Genomic DNA, 14,424 nt, shown 5'->3' with positions numbered 1-14,424 from the left:
AAATCTAGTTGTAAAATATAAAAGTGTAGTGTCTGATATATTAAATACAATATTTTAAATCTACATGTTCAAATAATGATCAAAGGTAATGTTCACCATATTTTTTTTTAGACACTTGAAGCTTCTGTTCTCCAAAGATAGATCTTTATCTGGAGCTGGTGTCTGGAACAGAAAAGATTTAGCAGGCCCTTATACAAATGTTAGACTTTCAGGGCAAGATCATGTTCCCAAGAGTGACAAATCTAAAAGCATGAAGAGTATACCTTTGCAGAAAGGTAAAGTTAACTCTCAAAGTTATATATATTGCTTTTAAACATTTTTATAAACACAACATCAAGGAAGAATGGGCTGAGCTATTTACAGAGAAATGATCACACTAAACAAATGCACAGAACCAATTGATCTACTGAAAAGAGCCATCAACAAATTTCAGCTTAGAGCAGCAAACATTAAAAGTTTCAGCTAAATAGATTAAACCACACACATACCCACCCTTCTTTAGACTCCTTGCCCACCCTAATAATACTAAAGTGTCAATCATACCCTAGGGTTATGTGAAATACAAAACCAGAAAATACTTTAAAAAAAAAAAAACAAAGCTTACATTAAGTGTACTTATATCAATTAGTTTGGATCAGTCATGTAATTAGATTTGGAATAGATCTAGACTAACAATTAAAAAAAAGCATTTATAAAAATAAAAAAAGGGGGAATGAATTTGAACTTATGGCTCAAGCCTTTTCAGGCTTCTCAAGCCAAAACTTGACCTTTCTGCTAGTGGAGAGCTTATGAACATGGAAGATTGTATAGTTATATAGTCTTGTCATATTTTCAGGTTTGTATTCACTAAGACTCAGATGATGACCTATGGAGGGGACTAATTCAGTTTATACCACCACTTCATTCAATTACAATTTCTTTCCCTTGTTCGAGATACCATACAAAATGATTTATTACCAAAGTTATTTAACTAATTGGTTAATTTTTTTTTATTGATTCTTGTGTTGTCAGGTAAACGAAATAATTTTGCAAAATTTCAGCTTGATTTGACAATGGGATAAATAACATGTACAAACTTTTTACCAGAAAGACAGAGTGAGTTGATATAAGCTTTGTAAAAATATTTTCTTATCATCCCTCACAAATACAATATTTGTCTTGTGTTCTTTTTGTATGAATCAGTCAACAGAATTGCAGATGTTCTAGCAATTCAATAAGAGAGTAAAAGAATAGTGTTGCAGTAAAAATCTATCCTTAATCTGTGCCAAATAAATATAGAAAAAGTTGATCATAAATTCATTTCAAATCTAATTGATTAAATATGTATTTGCAGATTATAATCCTTTTGTGTCTGGCAGAAATCTTCTGAATTCTGAGGAAGTAAGTGAATACAATAACTCAATGAGTCTCATTAAATCTAAGATTTGTTTAAATTTCATTTCTTTTTGATTTCTTTAAATAAAGCCTTTTTATACCATCTAATAATTTTTTTGTTTATTTTGCATTGTTTTTATTCTTCAGAAATTTCACATCTTAAGACCTTCACTGAAACAAGTAAGTTTGTATTAGAATAGTTGGTAGGCTTTTACTTTCTTTCATAGTGTTTTTACACCAATGGATGACTAACAGTTCATAAGCTTCCAGAAAGTTTTGCTTCATTCTATAATCGAATTTTCAAACATTGAGAAAACATTGTAATTAGTTCTTTAGTAGTTAGTTTTTTTTAATTGATTTGCATTGCTTATTTCACAATGTTTTAGAAATGTGCATTCAATGATTGTATCCTCTACTAATTTGTTTTTTCAAATTTTCTTTTCAGGGAAATTTTTCTGAAACTTAAACTGATAAGATATATGTTTTTTTTTTATTTGAATTAATGTATATTTGTTAATTTATAATTATTAAAAATGTTTCAAGGCTAGTTTCTAAAATATATCATAATTTTAATTTCTTTATACATATGCCTATTTTGACAGATATACAAAATCATGTTCATTTTTTTGTTAATGTAAAATTGTATTGGTTTTGATTTCTGGTGCTTATTAACTCCCCTACATTGTCATGTTCAAGTCAAAAGTCTTTGTTTTTGTCAAATGTTTTTACATGTTTTGGATGTTATTCATTCAGCTAGCCCAAACCTCCTGCTCAAAGATGAGGGATGGTGGCGACAGGGTTTCAGACTGGGAACATGGAGACAATGGAATGACAGTCCAGAGCTCTTACCACACAACTAGTCACCATTCATGTTATTTAGTTATGTTATAATCTATAGGCTACCTATATATAGTGCACATTTTGTACAATTAGTTTATTGTTTACAAAGCTTGAATGTATTTATTGATATTGTTTCTTAAATTACAACATATATTCCCTTGAGAAGGTTTCAGAGGCTACAAAAGTGACTGATGTAGTGCTTATCTTTTAGTAGCCTGCAGTACTTTCACTTCATCATTGATTCATAAAGAATTCCTTTCTTCTCAATGAACATTCATGTTAGTGTCTTTCAACTTTTACTCAATTTGACTGTACACTATTGATTATCATCTTTGAGTATTAATGTAACACAGTGTTTCCCAAACTTTTTCCTTAATGGAACACTACACACATTCTGAGTATTTAGTGGAACACTTTGCCTATTTTTTAGAGGGATTTATTCACGGTGTGACCTACTAGTTAATTATTACAGTAGTTCGTGGGAACACTTATTCAGGCCTTGCAGAACAATAGGGTTCCGCAAAACACAGTTTGGGAAACACTAATGTAATGAATACATTTCATGTAATAGCAGTAATATTTCTATGTCATTAATTCTGTTATCATTTGTATGCACATTGTACTTAAAATAAGTCTATAGATGGTTTTTAAATTGTCTTTTTATTTCATATCAATGAACAATAAATGCTCAAAACTGTTTCAGTGACTTTCATTGAAGTTTAAAATCTTTTTAGTCAAAATTGTATCTGTATGTCTGAATTTTAAAAAAGTAGCTCAGTGTGTGTCTGTGTTTCAGTAGGGAACAAAACAAGGTGCCACGGGGCTTACATTTACAACAGACCTTCAGGTAGCCTACCAGGGGCCCACATGTGTAATGGGTCTACAGAAGTCACAGACCTAAATTTGTCATGGGCCTACATGTCACAGACCCAATGAGACTACAGGTGTCTTACGCCTACATGTGTCATGGGCCTACAAACCCAAACTACCTGTGCCTTGTGAGGGGTCGGCTTTTCAAACTGAAGATAGGTCTTCATAGCCATCATCAAGTTCGTAGATCTGTGGTAGATGTAAGCCCGTGACAACTGTGATGAGCAGCACAATGATTTATTAAATTAAATTGTGGGCTAGATTGAGCTGAATTAGGCAGCATCGGGGGGAAGGGATATAACTCTTTCATACCTAAGTAGCAACAACGACACACATTCCCTCTCCTCTTACCTACCCCTGACAACTTTAAGCTGGGACGTCACCATAATATCCCTGTTTAATAAAAAAAAAAGGTGACAAGCGGAGACAGCAGCCTAAAGCAAGAAAACTCTTTGGCAGAAGAGATTTATCACATTCCCTAGTAAGCGATGTGCTCACTGAAACACACTTGTTTGAAATGAAGAAGCTGCTGCGGGTGATAAAAAAAAAATATATTTACTTAGGAATGTGTTAAACAAAGTGCTAAACACAGATTCATTTAAAACAGTGCACTCGACATTAATTCGAAAAGTGCATTAGACAGATTAATTCAGGGTGATTAACAGGAAAAAGCTAAAAAAAAAAAACATTTTAAACAAGGTTACAAAGACAGTTTGTGAGAAAACACAAACTCAAGATCGGCCCGCGAAGTGGTCCATCAAGGCAGGCGAAAAGGCAGATTTCAATATTTTCAGAAAGAATATCAGAATGAAATTCTATCAGAAGTGTTCCACCTAGGTAGGTAAAAAGGCAGTTTTCAATATTTTCAGAAAGAGTATCAGAATGAAATTCTATCAGAAGTGGTCCACCTAGGTAGGTAAAAAGGCAGGTTTCAATATTTTCAGAAAGAATATCAGAATGAAATTCTATCAAATGCAAATGACAGGGAAGAATGGAGAAAGAAGGTTGACAGATCTTGTGTGGTGCCCCAACGGTGCAACAAACCAAGTGAATGTGAAGTTAGATGTCATGTGGCCAGCACAATAAACCAACCGCCTTTACTTTTCCCCAACTTATGTGAGGTACCCATTAGAGCTGGGCAGACTCAGATCCCGAAATAAAAAAATACCATTCTTCACCAGGATTCGAACCTGGGACACTCTGGTAGCCAAGCGCTTTACCACTCAGAAATCGTGTTCTTCGAAATTTGTCTGTGCAGATTTCAGTTTTGTACTATTCGAATGATACAGCCGAGACAATGGACAAGAGAGACGTTCACTACACCTCATTAGCGATGGTCCACCTAGAAAAATAGTCTGCACTGACAGTAATGCTGTGAACTTAGCATCTCGACTTTAGGACGCCATGGAAGAGGCGCCTGACAATTTAGAAAAGTCTCAACAACAGAATACTTGATTTAGTTTTGTCGTCTGCTGATAGAAGTCTGAAAATAAAACATCGCCCTCCTAAAGTCGTCTAAATCTAAATGTCTACACAAAAATCTAAATAATTATTATCATTTTTTATAAATATCGTTTACATAAATTATATATACTTGATAAGGTGATATAATATGAGGTAATAAACTAAATATATAACCAATGTCTGCCTTTTAGTGTACAATGTAATATAGATGTACCTACCTATAACTATTTGATACGTAGGATAAGGACACTTGGTATTCCTTTTAAACTTTGCGATCTAGAGGGCAAATTATGTCCAGTTTATATGGCCTACGGGTAACAACGTTGTAGGGTAGCCAACAAAACAACCAACCACCTTTCTTTTCCCAAAAATAATGTCAGACTGGTTGGACTGGGCGTCCTGAAAATCGCGAAATTGAATTTCCAGCCTTTACCATGATTTGAACTCGAGGCTCTTGGTTCAGAAGCCAAGCGCTTATTGCAAGCAGAAACAATCCCACCTATAACTGTGGAAGTGTTGAAGCATTGCTTATTATTTTACAGCTGCACTGGATGACAGTCACACACTTATTTCATATGCTTTATGTCAAAGGCGATATTTTTGGCTAGCTTAAAGGAAGACTGGGTGAAAGAATTGATCCCCCAAAGCGCCTTAAGGCTCAAAGACTTAATTACACAGAGGAAAGCAACTGGTAACAGGCGGCTTCCAAAAAGAGACAACCGAACACTAGTGCAGACGTGAGCAAGGAAAAAATAAAAGAATACTTCAAAAATAATGACTCATTCATAAAACTGATGACTGTTTCGTAAGAGCGACTTTTTTTTTACTCTTAATAAGTAATGAATGGGAAATGAAAAATAGAATGTAACATTGTCTACTCCCCCCTTGAAATCGAAAAAGAAAATACTGGTTAAGAGTCTAATTTCTAGAAAAATTATTAGTACCGTTTTCGAGAATTCTGTTTAGGTTCCAGGTTTTGCTGAAGAATTTGCAAGCTGAATAAAGGAATTGTTAATAAAATATTAAAACTCTCTTATACAACTTGTATAGCGTATATTTTCTTCTTTAAAACAAATGAATGTTAAATTTAAAACAAGAAAAACATTTCAAATACCTTTAAAAAAAAAAGACAACAACTCCTTTATTCAACTCATAGAGCGATTGTTATTTCTCCTAATAACTAATGAATGTTAAATAAAAAAAAACAACAACAATGGAACATTGTTTACCCCGCCCCCGTCGTCTCCCTCCCCGAGAAAGAATCCTGGTTAAGCTAAACTGTATCCTATTCCAATGATAGGCCTTTAAGATATAGAATAGATTCTAGACTTAGAAGATGACGATGTTCAAGATAGTCCTGAAAATTAATTGATTCAAAGCTTCAAGGAATGCAGAAATATTCGATCCATTCAAGAGAAACGTTCTCGTTCTCTAGCCAAATTATTATTTTTTTCTAATTTTTACTTTGAAAAAATATAATGATCAAACTAGAATTCTCCCAGTGTGACCAACGAGATAGTAATTCATTTCTAACTGACATACATCAACTGTTAAATGTCTAGGAAAATCGTTTGAACCTTTTTTGAGATCAGTATCCATCCACCCAGTTATTAGGTTTATGTTTCCACAAAGTTCCCAACTAAATAGTTCGTATTGTAAAAAATGGTAGTCAAGGCAGGATTGTAAATGCACATTCATTTTGATAAACTTTTGCGCACTTTTGCTCCAAATTTAGAAGTAAGCTTGTAAACAAATATGCGTTGTGCCTAGGTGAAACGCAGTGTTCACAACAATATGGATGCCGTGTTTACATCGCTCTAAAGGTTTCACCGAAAGCAGCAAGTGAAACTAATGGTGAGAGAAAATATTTGACATAGAAACCAATACTACTAAACTAACAAGCGGTAAGATGAACGCCACTGATTCTGTAGAGACATGGAAAGAAGTTTCTCTCTCAAGTCTTCCAGCAGAAACACTTGAACATATTTTTAGCTTCCTGCACAGAGATGATCTTCTACAGGCCATGTCTGTGTGCACAAGCTGGCAGTCTTTAATCTCTAGCAGTCCAAATCTGTGGCGTAGCCAAACATTCATTTTTGATTGCGCTCTTCGCTCCAGTAAAAAGAAAATTGTTGACATGTTGTTTTGTGCACAAACGTTCGGGCCTCGTTTTGAAAATCTGTCGGTAAAATGCCGACATCATGACGTGCATGAATGTAAAAAAATGGCTGAAAAGCTCAACCTTTTTCTTGCCGGTTTTATAGCGCCCGCGTTGAGTTCATTCAAAGTCTTCGACCTTCGAATGTACAATGCCAGTAGGATTGTCGTCAAAAAAATATGCAACAAATTGACGAAAATGTTTGCCAGGGACTGTCATCTAAAGGTCTTCGAGATGCCCATCGCCCACTGGTCAAACTTAGAGGGTCAGAAGGTCTTGGACGCTGTGTTTCGAAAGTCCAGAAACACTCTAGAAACACTGAGTATTCCTGAATATTTTATCTGTCAGACTGGCATACCTGTAGAGAAGGATTGGTTTGCAAATGGGCTGACGTCACTGACAAAACTAACCAAACTTTCTATCACTATATTCTATCTTACCGATGAACTTATTGTCTCCCTTGCTCACTCCAGAAGAGGCGAACTGGCACATCTGACTCTGTGGGCTAACTGGGTATTTCCGAGATCTCCACATGTACAACAGGATAGCTGGAAAAACCTGGTAAGCCATTCATACATTAAAAACATACATCTGTACTCCCAAACATAGAAAACCGATGGGTCAATGGATTCCCCCCTTCCCCCGAAAATAAAAATAAATAAATTATTAAATGTTGATAAAGTATTTACGATTTTATTACCATGTTTTAAAACAGTTATACAAACCCAATTAAGAGGCAACGCTGTATGCATTATTTGAAGCACTTAACGATTTGCTAGTCTTAACGTTATCTTATAATTTCGATGTAGCCTAGTTACAGTTTACAGTGCTTTTTACTTCTCATAGCTGTAGCCAACTATGCGGATTGTATCGTGGGTCTACAGACGTGCAGAAAGAGAAAGAGAGAGAGAGAGAGAAAGAAAGAGACAGAGAAAGAGAGATAGGCAGAGAGAAGCTAATAAGACTTCAGCCTGAGATGCTTTTTGTACATCTGTATTTCTAAAACTTAGAGCTTCCTACGCCATTCAGTGCCAATGGCAGATGATCTTGGGTGACCATCAAAACTTCTTCCCAGCTGGTGCCTTCTGATTTTAGATCTTTTAAGAAACTGCGATACCATGTTAGAAGGGGGGGGGGCGGTCGTGTTTTTTTCTTTCCACGTTTTTGGCATTCATAGGATGGCTGTGGCTGTCCTTGATAAGCTTACAGCGCTACAAGCTGCCAGAGCCTGCGATAGCAAACGATATCAGCACTTGTCGTTCTTTTGGATACATCAGCTGTTTGGAGAGGGGGAACTCTGTTTGGAGAGGGGGAACTCTGTTTGGAGAGGGGGAACTCTGTTTGGAGAGGGGAAACTCTGTTTGGAGAGGGGGAACTCTGTTTGGAGAGGGGGAACTCTGTTTGGAGAAGGGGAACTCTGTTTGGAGAGGGGGAACTGCTGTTTGGAGAGGGGGAACTGTTGTTTGGAGAGGGAGAACTCTGTTTGGAGAGGGGGAACTCTGTTTGGAGAGGGGGAACTCTGTTTGGAGAGGGGGAACTGTTGTTTGGAGAGGGGCAACTGCTGTTTGGAGAGGGGCTACAGCTGTTTGGAGCGGGGCAACTGCTATTTGGAGAGGGGAAACTGATGTTTGGAGAGGGGCAACTGCTGTTTGTAGAGGGGGACAGCTGTTTGGAGCGGGGCAACTGCTGTTTGGAGAGGGGCAACTGCTGTTTGGAGAGGGGCAACTGCTGTTTGGAGAGGGGAAACTGCTGTTTGTAGAGGGGGTCAGCTGTTTGGAGCGGGGCAACTGCTGTTTGGAGAGGGGAAACTGTTGTTTGGAGCGGGGCAACTGCTGTTTGGATAGGGGGAACTGCTGTTCGGAGGGGGGCAACTGCTGTTTGGAGAAGGGCAACTGCTGTTTGGAGAGGGGGAACTCTGTTTGGAGAGGGGGAACTGCTGTTTGGAGAGGGGGAATTGCTGTTTGGAGAGGGGGAATTGCTGTTTGGAGAGTGCTACAGCTGTTTGGAGGGAGGCAACTGCTGTTTGGAGCTGGGCAACTGTTGTTTGGATAGGGGCAACTGCTGTTTGGAGAGGGGCAACTGCTGTTTGGAGAGGGGGAACTCTGTTTGGAGAGGGGGAACTGCTGTTTGGAGGGGGGAAACTGTTGTTTGGAGGGGGCAACTGCTGTTTGGAGAGGGGGAACTGCTGTTTGGAGAGGGGGAACTCTGTTTGGAGAGGTGCTACAGCTGTTTGGAGCGGGGCAACTGCTATTTGGAGCTGGGCAATTGTTGTTTGGAGAGGGGCAACTGCTGTTCGGAGGGGGGCAACTGCTGTTTGGGGGAAATCGTTTCGACTATAGCGAATGCCCAGACATTCATCTCAATTCTATGAGTTTTCCATGGTCGTTTCAAGACTTAAGGAAGCGATAAATGACAAAACTTCGTGTAAATCCATTCAGATATTCCATAATGTGTCTTTCCGTAATATTCGTGTATACATATCTAGATGTCATTATAACGTTATGTACTTATATAATATTTAGCAGGCCAAGAACCTATGTCTTTAATGTTGTTTTTTTTATTTTAACCTCCTACAGACAGAAGCATGTCCCAAGATGGAAGTGGAATTAGAATAATCGGTTATGTTACCGATCCGCATGCGTCTCTTCCCCCCTTGTTTGATTCAGTACTTCCAGTCACCAAAATGAAAATACTAGTAAGCCAGAAATATTGTCCGCTTCCGTGGCCTTTACAAAAGATGGAGATTGTGTTGGAACACATAAGACAGCACTACTGGTAAGCGGAATTTATTGGAGCTCTTTTAACCCTTAAATCGCGTGTGGTATTTTAGCCTCTAAACATCTGAATTGTAATTCCATTTTGAATGCACTCATTGTAAAACAGCTCAGCACTTTAAGGGTTAAAAGTCACAAAAAAGAGGGAGGAGGGAGGTTGAGCTTGAGAACATGCTTGTAACTCAGAAAATAAAAGGGTGACAATTAGCTCTTTAGTAATAGTTACAATGAATTGATTTTCAGACATATCTGCGAAGTTTTTAAAACAACAAACTGTACAAATGTATACTTTCTGTAGTTTGTATAGACAAAAGTAAGCGTTCATTTTCTTGGTTTCTTTTTCATGACATTTTACGTTTGAAAAAAATAATTAGACCCGCTTCTCGTTGGCCAGAACTTTTCTTCCACTTTGTCATGACGTTACGCCTGTTAGAAGGGAGGAGTATTAAAAGAAAAAAACACGCATATCTCAGCAAAATGTTTCATGTGTTGTCTAGGTTTAGGCTCAAGAGTTTGAACCTGTCAGTTTTCAACACAAAGAAGAAGGACTTTGACCAGACATTGATCAAGTTAGTGAAAGATTGTCCACGTCTGATCAACGTTAAGGTCATTTTCGTTTTTTTTTTTAACTTGATTAGAGTTTGTATATGTATGTGTGTCTGTTTGTGTGTGTGTGAGTGTGTGTGCTGGGGATAGTTTATGAAATGTATTTTATGTGCGAATTCCGGGAATTGTTTTGATTTCAGCAAGGTAGACAATGTTATATTTCCTACTTAGAGCAAAGCATTCCGGAATTTCGAACTTAGATGTTTACACAGGCATGATAAAGCTAAATGTTTTTTTTTTGCTAGACCTGAATGAAGTCTGTTGGAACCCTGAAAAGGAGGGGGGGGGGAGCTTCTTAGTTATTTTTCATGCGGTCAGTGACTATTTTCAAGTTCGGGATATGTTGGCGCCTCAAAGTCCACCCAGCCCTAATGGGTACCTGACATTAGTTGGGGAAAAGTAAACGAGGTTTGTTCGTTGTGCTGGCCACATGCCACCCTCGTTAACCGTGGGATATAGAAACAGATCAATGGGACCACACACCGTGACAATGATCAGTATGCCCGATAGTTAGCTCTATGCTACCTAAATACTACCGTACAAAATCTTTTCTGGATCCTTTACTTCATAGGTTCTCAAACATTTTGACCAGGGGACACCTTTACATAGTCAATATTCCCCACGGACCTCTAAGGGAAAAAGCTACATATAAATGCATATTATATAAACAAGGTTGTCAAGGAATAGTAAATAATAGACATAAAAAAGCATTGAGGGGCAATTTGATAATTATTGAAATTATCCGATCGGAAAAACTGGCTTTTGGAAGATATTTTCATTGTATACAATTTCAATATTACTGCGGAGCCATACAGTTGTCTCACGAACCGCTGGGGGTCGCAGACCACAGTTTGAGAACCACTGCTTTACGTCACTGAAAGTAGATTCTGTCCGTGACTACCTTTGACCTTTCGAAATGAGTATGCAAATTAAGGTAATCTCGGAGGGTCTGCTTTATTTTCCCGCGCACATTCAATGTGATCAAATAATACTGACTGTTGCAGTACTACTAGTCAACCGTTACAGTGTGCTGTGAAGCGTGACATTGTAATCAATGAAGCTAGCTTCATCATTTTCTCTCTAATAAAAACAAATTTTGCTTATACATTATGAAATACCTATATCTATTTTTACCAGCAATGTCCCCTGAGAGTGTCACTGTACTAGGACTTGTATCATTTTTGTAAGACCTCTCTTGACATCGTCGAACCTGTCTCAAAATAGCTTTCTTTTTCATTTTCAGATTTTAGCATCCTACCACTCTGGCGATACAGCAAAAACAATGGAAAGGATAGTCACACAGAGACGCCGGACACATCTCACTAGCAAGGGCGGACCTACTAAAAAACTCCGCATTGAAAGTCAGCCTCTGGACAAAGCATCTCAAACTGAAGACCCCATGAAACGGCCGCCTGGCCACCATGAAACGTCTCCACAATAAAGTCGTGATTTCATGTCTGCAAATCTAACAGAGCACGCTTAGAGTAAACGGGCAGTGGGGTCACTGGTTGGGGGGGGGGGATAACGATTAGTTCCGGGTTACACCTAAATAGGAAAAAAAGTTTGCCCATTTTTTAAAATGTAAAAAATAAATGGTAGTTGCTAGATAGGCACATGCACGTTCAATATTTATGCATAAATAAATATTTATTATTATTTATTTATTTTTAGTACAAGGTCAAAAATGATCCGTGCCTATAAGAGTTACAATGTATTTCCAAGGGTAAAACTCGGTTGCATTTGCATTGTAGCTTGGCTTACTCTATATTGAAGTAGACTATAAATGAATTTTAAAAAGACGTTATTACTAATGTTAATGAAATAAAATTAAGTGACACCTAAGAAAGACTTTTTGTTATTTGCAAAAGAACTAAGCAACATAATCGATTACAAAAATTCTTTTGATGGGGACATTGAGATGTCTCTTCACCAACACGACTCTGTAGTCTACTACATCCAGCGGAAAGGGAACATTACGTCTATGGGGAACCACTCAGCTCGGATGATGTCTTGTGCATGAACAGACCCGTTATAAGACTTCTTGCTAAATACGAAGATGAACTGTCAAAGATAAAGCCCATAGCAAAATGACATAATGTACTGCCTTGATTATCTCACGCCTTATTATCGATTCATTTTCAATATAATCCTATACGAGCTGTAATCTTCTTAAGAAAAAAAAAGTGATGGGAACTTGGATTTTTTTAAATGCAGTTTGAGAACCTCTGGTCTGGGGAATTGGAAAAAAGGTTGTAATCAGCGCCTCTATGTGTCTTGTCAGGTGACTAATTTAAATTTAAAGGAGTTTTTTTTAAATACAGGAAAATTCTTGGCGATTGAGGTACCTCCCCAGATTATGCTAGTGGGAGATCACAGCACTCTCCCATGCCACCATGATGACTTAAAGGATGTCAGATGTAACATTTTCTGGTATAGTTGTGCACCACCAATACAAGTTTACAAAATACTGGTATAATTAAACCCGCTTTCTAAAGAAAGTCATATCACACCACAATAAACAAAAACAGGTGCTATTAATGTTAAATCTGTTCTAATAATTTGGCATTTTAGTATCTGTAAATACTTTACATAATATAATACAGAATTTATTGACTTAATTCGATTTTTAATTTATTTTTGTGACGTTGTGTTATCCGTCCAAAGACAATATAAAAGTATGTATGTCTCTTACTTTTGTTGTATAAAGTTCTGTGCACTTATAGTTGATACAAAAATCTATTTATCTATCAGCTTGGTGTGCAGCTATTAAGGATACTTTACTGTTCGAATGTATTCAAAATCTAATCTAAGTTAAATTGGTTACATTTAATCTGACTTAGACGCAGTTTTTAAGATACCAGTTTATTATTTTTTTGCATCATTTAGCAACATCTATTAAAATGAAATGTTTTCAAAATGTTTTCTGTGTTTTAGACTAATACAGCCAATTTGGATATTTTTAGCTTTTTTTTTTAAATCACATTTGGTAAAGACTTTTAGAATGTATTCTTTAATGATAATTTAAAAGTTGAATGAGATTTTTTCAACAAAATGTCTCAATAAAGTCGTAAAAATCTTGAAAGACAAACCGATACCGTCAAAAGTAACTCTATATCAGGTCAGCCTGACCTCGAAAGAGCGTCTCAACAATAGACAGAAGATGTGATTTCGTACCGTCTTCTGCTGATATAATCCCATAAATGTGACATTATCCTATATAATACAGACGTTTCTTCAAGAGAGTCCTAGAGTCTACAGGTCTACTTAGAAATATAAATTATAATTATCATTGAGATCAAATTTAGTTACATAATCCGTGTATACTTTATTTAATATAAGGTTATTAAACCAAATATATAACCAATGTCTGCCTTGAGCATGTAGTAAATGTGTTTACTGAACTGAAGGTTCCAAGTATGACATTCGACATGCGGGACTGATTGAGACTTGATACTCCTTTCGCACCTTGCAGATGAAATAAAGTTCATTTGTTTCTATGGCCGACGGTTAACGAGCAGGGTGTAATGTAGCCAGCACAACGACCAACCGCTTTTACTTTCCCAAACTAATGTCTGGTTGGTTGGACTCAGGGGCTCGAACTCGATACCCCTCTGTTCGGAAGCAAAGCATTTAACTTTCAACAACTACGCTTCCGGATAGCAAAGAACAACCTCACAAGTAACCAGGTTCTGCTAGAAGTTGGTGTGGAAGTGTGGAAGCCATACTTATCATTCCACAGCTGCATTGGGTCACACACACGGCATGATAAATATTTTCTAGTCTTCTAACCAAATTTAAATTAATTTCTTTTTATATTTTAAAAAGTGCAACTGTGTAATTAGAGTTTTCCTTTAACGATAGTAATCAAATGTCAAATTTCTAGAAAAATCGTTAGAGCCGTTTTTGAGATCTATGTCCACCCAGGTTTCTGAGCCAACCCACCCAGAATTTCCACGAAGATACGAGTTAAATCGAGGTATAAAAAAAACAGGCAGCCAAGAAAAGAATTGTAAATAAATTTACAATTTGATAAACATTTGCTCACTTTGTTGACAACTATTTCTTTAGTCAAGGTGAAACGCAGTGTTCACAACAATATGGATGCCGTGTTTACATCCCTCTAAAGGTTTCACCGAGAGCAGCTAGTGAAACTAATGGTGAGAGGAAATATTCTCGTTGACTGCCCCAGATACCAGGATGTCAGGGAGAAATATTTTAGAGCCACTAACTTAAAAACACTATTCGATAATGTCAACCCTGGGAAGGTACTGGGCTTTATCTGGGAAGTGGGGCTATCTACGAAGATCTGATTTAAGAATTTGTGAACATGTACTATTT

General features: G+C 37.1%; 2 protein-coding genes across 2 annotated transcripts in view; both read left to right on the top strand.

Moving 5' to 3' along the window:
* The window catches only part of LOC106054754 (uncharacterized), a 154,057-nt gene extending 151,144 nt beyond the window's left edge, over positions 1-2,913 (top strand). The window contains exons 196-199 of the mRNA XM_056003656.1: positions 112-275; positions 1,334-1,380; positions 1,522-1,554; positions 1,820-2,913. Coding sequence (XP_055859631.1) covers positions 112-275; positions 1,334-1,380; positions 1,522-1,554; positions 1,820-1,840 — 265 coding nt within the window. The 3' untranslated portion in view covers positions 1,841-2,913. The remainder of the gene's footprint in view (positions 1-111; positions 276-1,333; positions 1,381-1,521; positions 1,555-1,819) is intronic.
* A 3,423-nt stretch (positions 2,914-6,336) lies between these two features.
* On the top strand, positions 6,337-12,704 carry LOC106054760 (uncharacterized). The gene is made up of 4 exons (XM_013210771.2): positions 6,337-7,267; positions 9,283-9,481; positions 9,978-10,086; positions 11,330-12,704. The coding sequence occupies exons 2-4, from the start codon at positions 9,291-9,293 to the stop codon at positions 11,525-11,527; spliced, it is 498 nt and encodes a 165-aa protein (XP_013066225.2). The 5' UTR covers positions 6,337-7,267; positions 9,283-9,290; the 3' UTR covers positions 11,528-12,704.
* Positions 12,705-14,424: the final 1,720 nt, after the last annotated feature.

This window comes from Biomphalaria glabrata, chromosome 11 (assembly GCF_947242115.1).
Source record: "Biomphalaria glabrata chromosome 11, xgBioGlab47.1, whole genome shotgun sequence".
Lineage (NCBI taxonomy): Eukaryota > Metazoa > Mollusca > Gastropoda > Planorbidae > Biomphalaria > Biomphalaria glabrata.
Note: the sequence above shows the minus strand (reverse complement) of the source record. Positions and strands in the feature narration are given on the sequence as shown.